This window comes from Primulina huaijiensis, chromosome 4 (genome assembly GCF_012295235.1).
Source record: "Primulina huaijiensis isolate GDHJ02 chromosome 4, ASM1229523v2, whole genome shotgun sequence".
Taxonomy (NCBI): Eukaryota; Viridiplantae; Streptophyta; class Magnoliopsida; order Lamiales; family Gesneriaceae; genus Primulina; species Primulina huaijiensis.
The window spans coordinates 24,463,674-24,481,078 of NC_133309.1; the positions used below are offsets into that span (position 1 = coordinate 24,463,674).

General features: G+C 33.8%; 3 protein-coding genes and 1 pseudogene across 3 annotated transcripts in view; 2 read left to right on the top strand and 2 right to left on the bottom strand.

Annotated features, from left to right (window-relative positions):
- Positions 1 to 605: 605 nt before the first annotated feature.
- Positions 606 to 3,201, bottom strand: LOC140975664 (pentatricopeptide repeat-containing protein At5g50390, chloroplastic-like; annotated as a pseudogene).
- A 2,125-nt stretch (positions 3,202 to 5,326) lies between these two features.
- Positions 5,327 to 8,521, top strand: LOC140975665 (protein LOWER TEMPERATURE 1). Its single transcript, XM_073439507.1, has 6 exons — positions 5,327 to 5,554; positions 6,558 to 6,603; positions 6,964 to 7,087; positions 7,201 to 7,277; positions 8,051 to 8,151; positions 8,273 to 8,521. Exons 1-6 carry the CDS (start codon positions 5,417 to 5,419, stop codon positions 8,300 to 8,302), a joined length of 516 nt encoding a protein of 171 aa, XP_073295608.1. The 5' UTR covers positions 5,327 to 5,416; the 3' UTR covers positions 8,303 to 8,521.
- A 1,310-nt stretch (positions 8,522 to 9,831) lies between these two features.
- Positions 9,832 to 10,308, bottom strand: LOC140975013 (uncharacterized). The gene has a single exon (XM_073438501.1). The coding sequence runs from the start codon at positions 10,306 to 10,308 to the stop codon at positions 9,832 to 9,834; it is 477 nt and encodes a 158-aa protein (XP_073294602.1).
- A 1,867-nt stretch (positions 10,309 to 12,175) lies between these two features.
- LOC140975666 (midasin-like) overlaps positions 12,176 to 17,405 on the top strand; it is a 39,089-nt gene continuing 33,859 nt past the window's right edge. The window contains exons 1-8 of the mRNA XM_073439509.1: positions 12,176 to 12,334; positions 12,445 to 12,785; positions 13,645 to 13,729; positions 14,302 to 14,597; positions 15,009 to 15,194; positions 15,461 to 15,621; positions 16,615 to 16,724; positions 16,917 to 17,036. Of these exons, the coding sequence (XP_073295610.1) occupies positions 12,230 to 12,334; positions 12,445 to 12,785; positions 13,645 to 13,729; positions 14,302 to 14,597; positions 15,009 to 15,194; positions 15,461 to 15,621; positions 16,615 to 16,724; positions 16,917 to 17,036 (1,404 nt within the window). The 5' untranslated portion in view covers positions 12,176 to 12,229. The remainder of the gene's footprint in view (positions 12,335 to 12,444; positions 12,786 to 13,644; positions 13,730 to 14,301; positions 14,598 to 15,008; positions 15,195 to 15,460; positions 15,622 to 16,614; positions 16,725 to 16,916; positions 17,037 to 17,405) is intronic.

The window sequence follows — 17,405 nt, forward strand, 5'->3', positions numbered from 1 at the left end:
TATCATCTTATTTTAAATAATTGATTCATTTATGATGATTTATTATTTATTCATTGAGATTTTTATTATTTTGAGACATAATTATCTAATACTTTTAAAGGAAAAACTTCAATTATCATTATTTGATTTAGAGTGATACATACGTAAAATATAAGGCAACATAAACCAGTTTTGAGGTTGTAATGTTTGTAATTTGTCTTGTGAAAGAATAATAAAGGTGAGACTTCAAAAAAATAAAATAAAATAAAGTAAGACCTGAAATGTGAACGACTCAAATAAAAAAAACAAGATAAGTATCAAAGAGATTAATCAACGTCAAATCTAATAATGAAAAAATATGAAAATCAGATATGATAATGAGATTGTTGAATTTAATAAAAAAAGAAGCAGAAAAAACTTTTAAAAAAATTTAAAAAAGATGAAAAAGATATTGAATTAATTCAAAAATCAAACAAAGAAAAGATTGGATAAATTAAATCATGATTGTTTGAAATGATATATAAACTGTGAAATAATATTTATTTTTTGAATAATTTGTGAAAAAATTATGTCTACGTAATTAGATATAAAAACAAGGACAAATAAAGATACACGGAAGGGAAAAATATAGTTATACCCATAAACAACACAATTAATGACGGAATTAAGGTTGAAACCCTGCAAAAATGACAACCTACATCATCCCCAGTTACTCAGCTACAACCAGAAGTGACCAAAGAACATGGTTAAGGAAGATTCATTCCCAGAGGATACAAAATTAGTGTGGAGAATCGTATAATCAAATAATTTATGTTCCACAATCATATTGAAAAAACAAGAAGCTATTTGTCTCGCTGTTTTACAAAATTAGGAAAATGCATGTCACCAGTAATCACCACAAGAACAGCTGCCATCTTTAAAACGATGGAATCTACTAGCATCCCTGAAAATAATTTCTCGTTTGCTAACCAAGGCAATCAGTTTGATAGCATTGTGGCAATCATTGCAAATTCTATGGCTCTGGACAAGTTGCAAAGGAGTTGAACTAGGAGTATTAATAAAGCCCAAACGAAATTGCTAGCTTTTCACTATGATGAAGTATCATCAACTGTTCTCTTTCATCAACATCCGGAAGCATATTATTTGCCACGGGAGCATATCCACGCAGTGAGATTTGCAGCATGACGTAATCTAAATTATCATATATATCCTTCATTTGAGGATGGGACTTGTCTCCGGTATAGAAAACATTCGGCTGCTTCTTTATTTCTATCCAAGTACAAGAAGGCACCATACTCATGCCTTTTTTCCTCAAGGTTTGGACAACTTCTGCTGCTTCTTCCAATTTTCCAGAACCATTATAAATATTCAAAAGCACGACATAATTAGAGAGCTTTTCTGGTTCCATTCCATATAGTTGCTCAATTGCATATTTACCAAGCACAAAATTCTTGCGAACCCTACAAGCTGTGAGCAATGCAGCCCACATGTTTTTTGTAGGTCTAAACTAAGCATTTCTTATAAATGCTAAAGCTTCATCCAAGAGCCCTTCTCTGCCTAATAATTCAACCACACAAGCATAGTGCTTTGCCCGAGGCTTCACCTTGTAGTCCCTACTCATTGATTCAAATATTTTCCACCCACGATCAGAGAGCCCCGAATAGCTACAAGCAGACAAAACTGCCAAAAAAGTTACATGACTGGGCACCATTCGTTCATGAACCATGCGCTCAAATAATTCAACTGCCTCAGCTCCCCTTCCATGATTACCATATCCAGATATTAAGGCATTCCAAGACCGGATATTTTTTTGGGGCATTTTTTCAAAGACATTTCGAGCATCTGCTATCCTTCCCCATTTGCTATAGAAGTCCACAAGTGCAGTATTAGCAACCATATCTGACTCGAAGCCATTTCTAACTAAACCAGCATGAATATGTTTGGCATGTTCTAATGAGGCTAGCCTTGAACAAACTGCTAAAATATTTGTGTAAGTAAAATGATCCATTTTGGTGCCACAATCCTGCATTTCATAGTACATGCCCAAAGCTTCTTCACTAAACCCGTTAAATGCGTAACCCGCGATAATACTGTTCCATCCTACAGTGGTTTTTTCCGGCATCTCATCAAACACAAATCTCGCATCCTCAATGTTACCACACTTGCTATACATGTCAATCAATGTACACGATACAAAAATATCCTTACTCACACACATCTTCAAAGCACAGGAATGCAACTGCTGTCCAATACCAATCAGTTCCAGGCCAGCAGATGCTCGAAGCATGGTTGGGAATGTCCTAGACCCAGCATCTGAGAACTCCTCCCACATCATCAAAAACAACCTGAATGCACCTATGTAGTTACCGGAATCCACAAGTCCGCAGATCATCGTGTTCCAAGAAACCAAATTCCTTTCTGGCATATGGTCAAATAATTGATGCGCATCAATTATCATACCACATTTTACGTGCATCGCCAACACCCTATTCATCATATATAAATCCAGACCAACCTCGGAATCAAGCATATGACTAAACACCCGCTTGACACCTCTTATCGATCTCAGTCCAATGCAAGCGCTTATCAGTGCATCATAACTACTATTGTCAATATCAAAACTATTCTCGCATTCCAAAATCTCAAACAATTCAAGAGCCTCGTGGTACCTTTTACACAAAACAAGCTTCTCAATTTGACCACAAATACCAGAACAAGAACTTGAATTCACCATCTGGTTATCTTCCAAAATGTTTTCTTTATCTTCCGTGAAAATCTTTTCAGCTCTTTTGAAAGGTTTAGGCATAGGTCGAGGTCTTAATCCATGATCTAACATAGAACACCGAAATTGGGAAACGGGTGCTCTGCGTTTTCTCTTATCGAATGAAAAATACTCGTAAAGTAGGAATTTTTCTTGAAGTTTGTTGAATTTGTGAGCGAACAAGCAAACCTCAAGCTGCTTTGAATTTTTTCCGATGGCACGGAAATATCCATAACTCAGCCGGCGAAGGACTAGAGCGAATTACTCTTCCAAAAAACAGAAACAAATTAGGAAAAGGAAAGAAATTTAACAGCATAAGATTCTGAGCTTTACCACTGGAAACCTTTGATTATGAACTGAGGAAGAAACAAAGTCCGAGCTTCGAGCCGATGGTTGTTGGCTGTTCCAACTAACAAACAGAAAATATGAATGTTTTTGGTCGAGGGATTTCGATTTAAAAATAAGATTTTAACTATCTGATTGATTGAAATTATGAATAATAAAATGGAATTTAACTTTTTCCAGCGGTGGAATCGGATCTGAATTTGATATTAGATTTAGGCACCTCGTCTCAAATTTGAAATCTTAAGTGTGGAATTGAACTTTTTTCAGTAGTGAAATCTGATTTAAATTTGATATTAGATTTAGGCACCTCCTCTCAAATTCGAAATCTCGATGATAACACTCCAAGCTATTTGAATTAATACAAAAACTCATGTGAGACTACTTCACATGTCAATTTTGTGAAACAGATATTTTATATGGTCATCCACGAAAAAGTATTATTTTTTATGTCAAATGTATTAATTTCTATTGTAAATATGAACATGATTGATCAATCTCACGAAGAAAGATCTGTGAGACCGTTTTATGAAAGACCTACTATTTGATTAAATGTGAATAATAAAAATGCTAAAATTGAACACAATCAACAGGAAATTTGAACGGATTTTTAATTAAAATTATCATTTTTTTAATCTTGAAATTATTTGGACTATAAATACAAATATTAATTATTTTTAAGCTTAGAATTTTTATTTTTCGTCCTCAAGTTTTGGTCTACTTTCCAAAATTTTAATCTAATGTTATTGTAATCTAATATATTAATTATTTGTTTGAATATAGAAGTTGTAACTTAAAAAACGCTTAAATAATTCTAATTTTTTAATATATTTTTATCATATAAAGCATAAGTGATTTAGGTGTTTGTATAAATGTTGAAAATTATTTTTTTAAAAATAAAATGTAGAAATAGAAGCAAAATCTAAATTTCTAACATAAAGCATTTAATAAGTGTTTTCAAAAATTGTTTTTTTAATCAATTGCTATATTTTTTAAAAAATAACACTTTATTTATTTTTTTTTAAAATATGTTTTACTTTGATTGACTTTTCTAACAAAAAATGCACTACAAAAAGTATAATTTAATCCTAACATCTTCTCAAATTATTGATTTTATCTATAAGAAGACATATTAAATTAGATTAACACAATATATAAAATATTTTGGTGTAATAAATCCGAGACCATGTGGATTTTATCATTTTCAACTTCATTTTACCTTGAATTTATAAATATCCTTTTTCTAGAAGATAAAATATATTATTCGTAAAACATATCTTGTGTATTTATAAGTTATCATTATAATAAATTTTATGAGTTATAATTACTTCTGAAGATAGGCAAAAACTTATGTGAGACGGTCTCACGGGTCATATATGTGAGACGGATCTCTTATTTGGGTCATCCATGAAAAAGTATTACTTTTTATGTTAAGAGTATTACTTTTTATTGTGAATATTGGTAGGTTGACCCGTCTCACAGATTAAGATCCGTGAGACGATCTCACATAAGACCCACACTGAGGATAATATTTGGTTCAAACAATGAATGATGTAGTAAACTGAAAGATATAGATAAGAATTTTTTTAGTTTTGATCGTATAATAACACAAAACTATAAACATTATATCCAAAGACGGATCTAGTTAAGTCAGTGTTGGACTTTAGCTCATCATAATTTGTGTTTTAAACTTATATAAATTTTTTACTTAGCACATTAAATTCCAAACTTTACACACCTAAAGCAAACATTCTCATTAATTGTATGATACAACTTCATTAAACGATACAATGTAATCACTTTTTTGTCGTATATATATAAATTATATTAACTTTTTCATTATATATAATTTTAATATAATTTATTATATTGTATTGTTTAATAATTTCTAGATATATAATTATTATATTACTTTCAAATATACCCTTACTATAATTTTTGAGTTCGTTATCGAATGTGTTTATCAATATCGTATACTGCTCAGCAAACGTAGTCTTGACAAAAACGGAAACTAATTTGACAAAGGATAAACAAAATCAAAATTATTCCAGTTGTTTTAGATATGAGACGAGATTTGAATATTTAAAAAAATTTTGAGACGAGATCTTGAATTCTGGAGTTTAAGATTGATAGTAATAAAACCAGCCAAATCAATAAAAAAAAATCAATAAAAAAAAATTAAAAAAAAATTAGGGTTATTTTCAACGTATATATACCCGCCTGGCTTCCTCCCCTGTCAGAATATCGCAGGACTTCTCTTTTACTCTCTAACATTGTTATTAAACATTTATTTATAGAAATATAATATAACTTACTGTGAAATTAAAAGGCGCAATGGATGGTGGTTGCGCCGCACCTTCGCCGCCCGATTCAGGCAATACTGCCACTGGTTCCGGCGGCAAAGCCACCGAATTTCTGGCCAACCTCCCATCTCGGGGACTCTTTTCCTCCACGGTCTTTTCCTCCAATCCGGTACAATTTTTTTTCTAAAACCCTAAATTTATTTTTTTTTAACAGAGGGTTGCTTCATTGTATGTATTACTAAGTCTTTGATGCATATGCTACTGATTCATCTTCATAGTGTTGGTCTGGATCGGTAAATTTTGGGAACTTTAAAGGTTTTTCAACCTTTGGTATTTGAGCAAGTAACGTGCATTATGCCGACAAAATGTGAAATCTGACCAAGTTGAATGCAGTTATCGGCAATTAAGCAATGTGTTTAGTTTGAGTTAGCTACGAGAAGAAAATGGGGATTGGTTCTGGAAAAATATCTGAGTCATGACTCATGAATTGAGGTCACCGACTCTCATAAAGAAACACTGTGTATATTGGGGAATGTTAAAAGGATGAAAATCAACAATGTATTTGGTACTGCAGATGGGGCAGCATTCCACTGGGAGACAATAATGAAAGAAGGCGGTAATTACGGATTTCTTAACTTGATCTTCCGTGACAGTTTATGTAAATGGACTTAGCCTTTCAAAGCTAGTACTTGTTGGTAACTTGCCATGTGATGAATAAATGTTGCAGATATGTTGATCTCGGAGTTCAAACACATGTTGAATTTGTTTAGGCATGTGATGTCACCTGAACAAGCCAATGTTTCTTGCTGAGATCTGAACACGTCTGAGATTCTGTGTTATGAATGAAACATGTGGCTGAAAATAAGTGTTAAAAACGATTGAATCAAAAGGGACTACCAGAAATTTTCCCAATATTCTTGAATCTCAGACTGTTAGACACTCTCAAATTGTATCCTGAATTCTTATATTCTAAATATCATTTGAAAGCTAATGAAAACTGGAGTGTTATTTTTCTCAAATATATGTGCTTTTTCTGGTATCTTTCGGTCGTTGCTTATTTATTTCTGTAAATATATGGGAAAGGCCTATATTTAATGTTCATTGAATTCCCTGGAAATATATCCATACCTTTTCGCATTTGTTTTGTTATTTACAAGTTGGCAATTCTGCAGGGTGGAATGCGGGTATATGTTTGTGATCATGATACATCACCTCCAGGTTCTTTGTTACATATTTTAATGATTAATATGTTTAGGTTCTGCAGATAAATGTTGTAGTGCTAATTATTATGTATTTCGGATATGATCATCCTTTTTCTCAAAGAACAGTTTGCAATCGGTCTTTCTGCCTATAAAATGTTTACACGATGGTCGATGTATCTTTTATGGTGCTATTTGATGCTAGGACCTGTAAAAGCATGTTTACTTTTTTGTGGCCAATCAAATAACTTGGCATGGCCAGCCTCTGACAATTAGGCTGTTTATAGTTGTACTTGGAAGATTTTACTTTGTGTATGTACCAACATGTTGATAGATAATTTGGAAGATTGAATATCTCACCTTGATCTTGTTGTATCAGAGGACCAACTCATAAAAACAAACCAGACAAATATACTGATTAGGTCTCTTATGCTGAAGAATAAGGCCGCTTCTTCTGTAAAAGATGGAAAAAGTCCAGCTGCAGGTCAGAGTTCTAAGAAAAGGTGATGAATCCATCTTACTAGGGTGATAGCAGTGTGAGTAGGTTCTATATCCCTACTATTATATTAATCTCTTTGTAACCCTTTGGTTCCTGCGCTCTTCCTCGTCTTGTCAGGTCTGCTGATAGAGCTTTGGATGGTAAGGCTGCAGGGAAGAGGGCAATGTCCAGCTCTCAGCTAGGTTCTTTGCAAGGTGAAATATTTATCATATTATTTTTGACAGCTTATTAACCGAACATTATGAAACTGTTACGACTCCCGAATCTTCACCTCTTAGGGAGTGCGTGTTATCTCTATGCACTCTTAGGGAGTGCGTGTTATCTAATTCTTAGGACAAAGAAAGTTCTTGGATGTTCTTCAAATGTGAGACAGTATTTAAGCTTAGTTGAATGAGTCTGGGCAAGCATTGGCTTCATAATTTGAGCTTCATATAAGATGAAGAATCATATAATTGTAGAAAGTGTAACTGTGGTGATTCCACCATTTTCCTTGATCTTACGTGTGTGGATTGGGCCAAGCTGCAGGTGAACCCAAGTTTGATATCAGTAGAGGGCGAAAGAACTTTAGCTTTTTGATTAGACAGTGCCTTGAAAAACCACATCTTCTTTGTTTAAGTTCGTACTTCTAAGTCGAAGCAAACAACACTGCTGGCAATATTTTCGCTTGTTGACCATTCCATGTGAGAATAAACAAAGATACAAGCTCGAAAGCATCTAATGAGTTAAGATTTGAGTGGGAAACCAACTCTCTATTTGGTTAGATCTGAGAAAAGAGAAGGGAGCCCACGATGCACAAAGCAATGACCTTCCTTGATTCAAGTACTGTGTAATAATCTTGAATTTGTCCTCTTATAATTTATGTGGAATGGCTGAAGAAAGTGAGTGCATTCTGTTTCAATAGTTTATCATTTATTTTAATTATTTTGTTGTGACTAAATTACTATGATGCACATTTTCGTATATGTAGAGGGATCTTCCCAAGTGGTGGACAAAAATCTGCAGAACTTGACAGTAGAAAGACTCCGTGCTCTTCTCAAGGAGAAAGGACTCTCACCAAAAGGGAAAAAGGCAAGTTCTATTGTATTCAACTTGTAGCTCCCATACCTTTTGTCCCAGTGTGATGAAAGATCATACAATGCAGCGACTTCAATTTTATTTACGGCACTCTTGCTTTCATCTCTGTTAACAGGATGAATTGATTTCTCGCTTGAGAGGATAAACAGATAACTGAGTTATGAGTTTGATAGGCCTATTGACCTACAATTTATGTAAAAACTCACGCTTTACTTCGGTAGTGTCGTGCAAAGTGTGTTGTAGTGTAATGATAAATGCTGTAGAACTTCATTTTGTATTAACATTCACATGCATCTTTCATTCTTCATGTCTTTCTTGAGATGGCATGAGGGTATATATATGAGTAGATTTGGCTTTTATCTCACCTGTGCAGGTTTTGTTGACAAGGTTGTCGTATGGATTTGGTGAAATTGATTTTTTCGAAAAATTCAACATGAGCCATGTGCGCCATGTGTGGATAAATCCTCTTTAAATTTGCTAGTTTCAAATGACAAATCTATACACTACTTGTTCTATGAAACGTTATCATTTAGGAATCCATTATAAGAGTTTTTTTTTTGTTATATTTGTTATAATCAAGTCTCGAACTTGAACTCATGTTGGAGCCATTGATGCAATATGAGATACCAGCATTCGGTTACATTGTCCGGATGGACTAATCGGAAAGTTTTAGAGCAAATTTTGAACCAAAGTGATGCATCTTTTCCACCAAATACGAAACTGATATTCAAATTAACCATTATATAAACTTTTAATCTAAGAAAACAATGTAAGCATATTTATTGTTATTTACGATAATTTTTTAATTCATGAAGTACCAAATTATAAATGTAGAACGATAAATCATATATTACTTTTTATATATCTAATTAATTTAAAATTTTATTAGAATTAATTTGAATATTTAACATCATCAATTGATCGATTGTTTATAATTATCTATATCTATATAAATTAAATTGACATATAAAAGTTTAAATAAAATTATAATTATAATTAAATTTTTTAAAAAAATTGTAACAAAAATATGCGTCATTTCTCGGACAACACTCTACCTAGTTCCTTTCATGGAGTGAGGAATGAAGTTCAGTTTTAGAGTGTTAGGTGTCATCCAACTAGAGTGGAAAATCATCTCCTAAATCGACTATTGCTTGAAGGTAATCCTAAATAGAATACTAGATCTTTTGTGAAACGATTTCACAGACAACTCTGCTCATATTTATAATAACAAGTAATATTTTTGACATAAAAATAATACTTTTCATGCGTGATCCAAATAAGATATATTTCTCACGAAATTGACCCATGAGATCGTAGAATTTTTGTGTAAATAGAATTGTAAATCTAGTAAAACTTTCATTCTAGGCTCATGCATATGTCATGTTCATAAATATGTATTTGAAATGCTCGATGACGATGAATTTTGTATCTCACAGTTGAACGCATAAATTATATTTTTTTTAAAAAAATCTTCAATAGAAAAAAATCTTTTTGAAATTGTGACATTCTCACACATTCTGTAGAATGGAATTTGCAGCATAATTCAGATATTGATAAGCACAAGACTCATTCGAACTTTCATTCTTAACTCATAAGTTACGTAAAAATTGCTATTGCCAAGACATGGCATAAAATTCAACACAAATAATTGGATAAATATGTGGTGAAACGTAATTAAGCCTCAATGGATTCACATATTTTCTCCAAATGCAGGTGCTTCTCCTCTTCATCCATGAAAGAAATAATAGGAAAATACCTCCCAATTCCCATTGGAGTCTTGAAGTAAATCTTGTTCCCCGCGGATTCGTCGATGCTCATTTCGACTATCGGTACCCACAGAAGAAGCTGCTTGCTTTTAACACCACTCATCTTTTTCATCTTGCCTTTCTCCACAAATGCAGTCACCTCTGTGTCATATCTAACAACACTATTAGTCCCTGCGAAGAAATGCTCGTATGGGGACTTCTGTTTCATCCAGACGTACCCGGTTTCACGCACTAGGCCACACTCTTCGAGGTTCTTGAGTGGGAGCACGCCTCTTGGAAATCCCAGTTCTTCCAGCATCTTTAGTGAGTGCTTGTAGCACTCCTCAGCTCCATGGACGATTTCTGCGTTCGCACGGAGATCTTCCCGCTGCTTGTTGCTTGCCATTTGCTAAGAATTTGGTGGATGAGTGTGAGTAATGGTGATGGAGGATGAAGAACATTGCCTTATTACTTATATAGAGAACGTAGTTTGGCTGGTTTTGTGGTTGTTTATTGGAAGTTGAACTGCAACGGTTGTGTTGGTGGAGTCGTTCACCAAACAGTGTTTATCATGCGCGGAGTATATTCAATGTATGAGATTTATTGATTTTTAATGACTTTTGAATATTTCGAAAGTCTAGAGGTATTCAATTAAGATTTTTGCATAATTTATAGAAGTCTAGTGGTATTCAAAATAGATTTTCATAAAATTTTAAAAAGTCAAGTGAATGAATCTTTCCAAGTCGCTGCAGTCATTGAAAAATTGTCGTATCTGTGGAAAGATTTTGAAAACTACCTGAAACACAAACGTAAAGAATTAAAACTCAAGGATCTGATTGTGAGACTTCGAATCGAGGAAGACAACCAAAACACCGAAGCCAAGACATAAAAAATGGCAGAGGCTGAATCCAAAGCCAATCTAGCAAGATCAAGTGCTAGTTACAAGAGAAAGCACCCAAACAATGACAAGAAACAAGAGAAAACCAAGAAATTCAATAAAAATTGCTAAAAATGTGGCAAACCGAACCACATGATTCTCGTCTTCAAAAGAAAGACAATAAAAAACAAAATCATAGGCAAGCCGACGTCGTCGAAGAAAAGTGTGTACCAATAGACCTTATGGAACTTGATATATCCGCTGTTGTGTTTGATTTATTGATGATAAAAAATTTTAATTTTAATTTTTATGAAAACCCGAGCAGGTGGTTGGTTTATATTTACTAAAAACCCTAATCCCATAGTAAAACTCTATCTTCAGGCGGGGAGAAAGACGAAAATATAAAGTCATTATGAAGATTTGTGAATGTGAATTAAAATGAGGCTCAAAGTGATTATTTAGTTGTCGCACTATTTGATTGTTAGTTAACTTTTAGTCTAAAATCTGCAAAGTCCCAATTTTTTTTTTAAATTTTAAGTCGAATTATTGAAGTTCTTAATGGGTTGTAAGATGATTTAGTTTTCTTGCTTTTCGCTGTTTTATTGTTGTTATCAAGTTTAATTATGCATGTTTATTAGTCTGTTAAATAGTGGCTCGGGTAAGGGCACTGCAATTTTCCTAAATTCTTTATGTAGATTTAATTGTTTTTTTTTTTTGTAATTTCTTTACCCGAGATAAATAAGTCTCGGATCCATGCTCAAGTCCGGCAAATAGTGCATCCATTTTACATTACATCTTTGTAGTCTGAAACAATATCATAATTGTACTCTCAATATAAAAAAAAATTTCTCAATAAAATCATGTTAATAGATATCAATAAAATCTCGTATTTAAATATCATGATTTTAAAATTTTCATACTACATAAACAAATTAAAAAGTTGTAATAATCGAGACATGACAATCGAATGTGTAATGTTAATAATTTATCGTAAGTAATTTTATTTAAAAAATTATATTTATTTTCGAAAAGGAAAAAATCGCAAATTATTGATATAATTTGGGGGGCATATGCTTGGTTGCTTTGTTTAAACAGAAAAAAAAAATTAAAATTCCCAAACTTAAATATAAAAATTAAACTTTTTTCGGGCTTTCAAACTCTTGCCCCCTTTTTCTTTTTTCTTTTTTAACGAAATTTTATTTTTATTTGTAAAATTTTCGACGTCATTCTTATAAATATTAATTTATTCTACATAATTTATTATTATAATAATATTATTATTGTTAAAAACATAATTTATTATTATTATTATTGTTAAAAACTTTAATTTTTATTTTAATACAAAAACCTAAGTATGTGGGAGGGAGGTACTTAAAACCCTATAAAACCCCAATGCGATAAACCCTGATACATAGTAGAACTCTATTAGGTCAAATTCTTTAAGGTTTCGATGGCGGTTGATGGTAGGTTTTGTCTACAATCGGAGCTCAGGAGGTTTCTTGACAGGCGTCCAAAGCTAAAGTCTCTTTCCCGTTTCAGTGACTTGTTAAACAAGGTACTGAACTTGGGGACGATTGTTCCCGGATGTTGGTTTTTTTTCCTTATGTAAATTTTTGATCAGTGACGTAGAATTAGGCATGTCTGACCCTACTCGATTGGTTACAGGGGGACCTAGTTACAGAAGATGAGGTGGTTGATGCAGTTGGGCAATTGCTTCTGCACCCAAAATACACAATCCCGTTGTTGGGATGCCTCAGGCCAATTGCGGAGAGGATAGTGGAGTGTACAACGAAGTTGGTTCACTCGGCTCGAAAACTAATGCCGGACGATGATTTCATGGAAGAATTTGATGAAGAAGAGTTCCTCAGAGACTCTGAAAATGTAGACGGTGCCGAAGTTGCTAACATTATCTATATTTATGTCAGTCGCAGGAAGGGATTGCGTCTTCATGAGCTTGCGTGTCTTGCCTTCTACCGAGCTCTTGATTTGATTCCTTTTCTCTTGGGGTAAGCTAGTTCATGGAATTCCCTATTTTTTCCCTGGCTCTTCTTTTTGTACCCTTTGATGAACTTCTGAACATGCTAATTTAATATAGGGCGATTCTGCATTAAGTTACATTTGGTTCTCAAGAGATGTTTGAGGAACTAGATAAGAACATAAGCTTGGAAGAGTGATGGGTTTTTCGTTATGCTAACTGGTAAATGGATGCTATAATAAACCCTAGAAGTTAGTTTGAATGTCAATTCATCAAAACCATTATTTACAGAAAGTAGATTATGCATATGAGTTCATGCTTATGAACTGTTGAGCGGTGGAGACACTATGTATCGAGGTTGCTTCAAACTCTCAACTTAAAATATATGTTTTAGCAGTATAGATTTTTAAAAATGGACAAATTTATTCTTCACCCCAGAGATATGCTCTGTGAGATTTGACCTCAACCTTAAGGTCTTTGCTCTACTTTGGTGCTTGGACCGCTCTGTTGGTTAAAAGATTCAAATTGCATTGTTACCAAAAAATATAGCTTTTGGTAAAACTCCAAGAGTTGTGTTCATTAATTGGTATTAGCATTAATGTCATGTGCTTGATTTCCATGAGTTAGATGTTGATGCTATTACTACGAGGGGTTGAACTAATTGCTTGTACCGAGAGAATCATCAAAACATGACGCATAAGCTGTTTTAGCTTGGGTAAATCAGCAATTACTCGATGTTACAATTATTTTACAGGGTTGAAGATCAATGATATAGCTAAATAACCTTTATTTTCTTATGCTCGATAGTTTGTGTTTTCATTTATGCAGCATGGTTTAGACTTCTGGCTCAGAGTGAGAAAGTGATTATAGTATCTGTGTCATTGGTGTAGGTCTATTTTAAAGTATTTTGAAGATGCTCCTGCTCCTTTCGAAAGATTTGTGCGTTGTGAAACATTTTCAAAAACTGATGCTAAGGTATATTTAACAATTTTTTAAAATTTATTTCCCTCAATCCCTTGATACGAAGATTTCCATTGGTTAATGTCTCTTTCTAATTCAAATTTCATTTTGTCTTCTCGTGATTCGCTTGCAGTTGCTTTGACTCGTCATATTCGTTATGTCATATAAAGATGTTAGTGGGATAAGGAAAACAAGCTTAAATTAAATTGATGTGTACAACATGAACTCTTTAGTTGACTGAGCAATCTTCTGACGATTTTTCTATTGGGACTAGGGTGCAACCCTTGTTTTGCAAGCACAATGTTAATGATAATTTCAAGTGACCAATAGGTAGTATGAAGCTGTAAATTTTTTTTAACTATGCAAGTCAATGGCTGGTGGAATAACATGTTGGTTTCTTTGGTTGGCAGCCGGCAGGTCATCTATACATTGATCACATAACGTGCACATGCGCTCGATATCATGCTATCATGGCATTTATTTTTAGGACATTCTAATTTGTTGTTTTACCAATTTTTTTTTTTAATTATTGAAAATTATAAATGATTTTCTTTATGAAATAATTATCTTCTAATCATCTCTTGTAGGTAGCAAATCGGTTGTTAAATGTTGTCCGAGCTTCATATGGTCTTTTGATGATGAAAACAGATATTTTCATGTCATTTTGGGATTGGTCATGTTATTTGGACCTTTTACAGACGTATCCAGATTCAGTCTCATTAGATAATGTATCAGACATGCGATTTAATGATGAATTGAGGGAGATTGTGTCTGACATAAGATGGTGCAGCATAGAGATATTATCATTGGTTTTGGGGTTAAGCTTTGAAGCATCTGCAAACCTTGGTCGTGACTCTAAACAATCCATTCACAGCCTGCTGCGGTAAGCTCACACATTAGTTGTGGATGCATACTATGAAATTTATGCGCGTGCGAGGATTTCATTATTTTAATCGACGAAGCGACCATGGTTCAAAAGAGAGGGGGGTGAATTTGATCGCGTTCATTTTCTAATCCATGTAAATAAACAGCTCATTCCTAAATCAAGACATATATCTTTTTGTAATTGATATAATATATACATCTTTATTAATATAATCTTGTTTCTTATCCAAAAACAATGTGGAATATAATAGACACCGTACTAGTAGAAAAGGATTTTATTGATGGAAACTAGAAAGTTGGACAATAGCTTATTATTTTGAGTGTGGAATTATTTTTTTTCTTACTTTTTTGTCCTCTGCAAGTTTCGGGGTTCATATGATGTATCTATATGTTCCTTTTATATTTATAGCTGGCAAGAATTTTGCATGGAAGTATCATTGGAGAAAGGTAGTTGGTATCTTGAATCTCCCATACAAGAAACATCGGCATTGGTTGGACAAATGGCCGATCTCGAAGAAGGTTATTATTTAAGGAGTTGTAGGCTTAATTGCTCACACAAGCTCTCTACAGTGGCCCATGGGATTGTACCTACAAGGTATGATTAAAAAAGTAAACAAACTAGGAGAATAATTTGAAGCTTCACTATAACAAATGTCCTGCTTTATTAAGTGAAAGTGAGATACCATACAGTTTAACTTCATAGCTTTGACTTATAGCAAGGTGGATGTTTATTCACCCATTTTCCTTTTGACCTCTATATCTTTGTAGTTTCACATACGTAAGGGCAAATAGTTTCAAATTCTACCTTGGGCTATATGCTGGTGTTTAAATTTTTTGACATTTGGCCACTTTCTCCTTCAGGTATCCTGGGAATTCTTTTTTCTTGAGATCTAACATGAGAAAAAGTTTTGAACTGGTCTCTCTGGCTGTGAGTCAGAGATGGCCTGTTCTTCTCTATGGCCCTTCTGGTTCTGGGAAATCCACATTTATTTACAAGTTGGCTAACAGCCATGGCAGCAGAGGTACACATTTTTTGTTTACTGTATCAATCAAACATGCTTAAGAAGACTTTTTGTGTGGGTGATCGCTTGTAATTAACTTTGAATGGCTACTGCAAAATACTCATGTTCGTCACTTTTCCCATGTCTTCCCTCCTAGACGGGAACTTGAATATACCTGGTTTCTTTCTGAAAAACAGCTTTAGTTGGTTAGGCAATGCCTCACACTTGATGTCATGAAAAATTTAAAGGAGTGAAACACCTTGGTTGTATGAAATATACTCACATTCACGTCTATGCACAAATTCTCCTCGAGTGCTATATTCTTAGAAATATTTCATTGCAGTTAAATGTTGTTACAAACCTGGTTCTTTTTTGTTACATACTTTGTGCTCGATGTGTGTTCAATTTAACACGAATTTCGTGTGAAGCATATTTTCCAAATAAATTTATGTGTTTGGACGGGATCATGGGAGCAGCTTGAACTACTCTCTCTCATTTTTTCACTTCTTTGCTGTATAATATCCCGAGTGAAGATGGTGATTTTTTGATGATTTCAGACTCTCTACTCTTTTGGTTTTGGTTAGATTCATTTAATTTTTAGTACGATGACATCGTTGTCTGCTTAGACTCCACGTGGATTTGTACAATGTGCAAATCAGAGCAATGAATCTTATTTTCACCAGAACAGAAAATAATGTCCCAACATTTGGTGTGGAACCAAATGCAACAAACGTCGCAACAACACATCACAGCTTAAATGTGTATCTTTGTGTTTATGGTATATGCATATTATCTCCAAAATCTCATATTTGATGATCTGTGTAGTCTAAATATTATTGGCGAAAACTAACACATGCCTTCATCAATTGATGTTAATCCTGTATTTCTAATTTTGATTATGACAAAGTTGTTTGCGTGACGCCCACTCTATGACCCGTTTCATCGCTTTCATGTTATTTTGTTTGTCACTTTTGGAACCTTTCTGATTCCTAACTACCCAATTCACGTAAAAAGTTCTGCAGCTTCACACGGACGAGCAAATGGATGGAAAAACATTGATCGGCAGTTATGTTTGTACTGAGCAACCTGGCGAATTCAGATGGCAACCTGGTTCTCTTACACAGGTTTGAAAGTAGATGTGTTTTAGTAGTTATTGTTAACCATCATGACTTGAACTCAGAAGTCAGGACTTTGGCTCTTGTAAACCAACTATGAGATCGTTGGGTTAAGTGGCTGGATGTTAAATATTTACACAGTTAAATTAAATTAATAATCCATCCAATATTGTAGTTTAACTTGTTTCAGACAATTGACAGGCAGTTCTGAATGGTTTTTGGGTTGTGTTCGAGGATATTGATAAGGCACCTCCAGATATCATATGTATCTTATTGCCCTTGTTAGAAGGTTCAAATCTGTTCTCAACTGGACATGGGGAGGTATAGACTTCTTTTCTTGGGCTAAGCTTTCTAAAGGAATGCCTATAGTTTGCCTTCAAGTGCTTTGATTGAATTGTTGCCACATAAACATATTTGATGTTCGTAGCACCCTGCATATCTAGATGGTTTCTTGAAATATTTGGATCTGGCAGCATGTGAATTTACAGCTAGATCTAGGACAGGATTTACAGACGGCTATCAACTTTTTAAAATTGTTTTCAATTTTATGGTTATTCATTACAAGCGATTAACGTCTAATGTGTTGAGCACAACTGCATAAATAATTAAGTGAGCTTCTGGGCATGTGCTTAGTTTGTCACATTTGATCTTCCGAGGACTAATTACTTTCTGGTTTGCAACCTAACCCAT

Coding starts and splice junctions, on each gene's coding strand:
- LOC140975665 (XM_073439507.1), top strand. CDS start 5,417: ATGGATGGTGGTTGCGCCGCACCTTCGCCGCCCGATTCAGGCAATACT. Junction 6,604..6,963: donor TCATGATACATCACCTCCAG/GTTCTTTGTTAC, acceptor TTGTTGTATCAG/AGGACCAACTCATAAAAACA. Junction 7,278..8,050: donor TCAGCTAGGTTCTTTGCAAG/GTGAAATATTTA, acceptor TCGTATATGTAG/AGGGATCTTCCCAAGTGGTG.
- LOC140975013 (XM_073438501.1), bottom strand. CDS start 10,308: ATGGCAAGCAACAAGCAGCGGGAAGATCTCCGTGCGAACGCAGAAATC.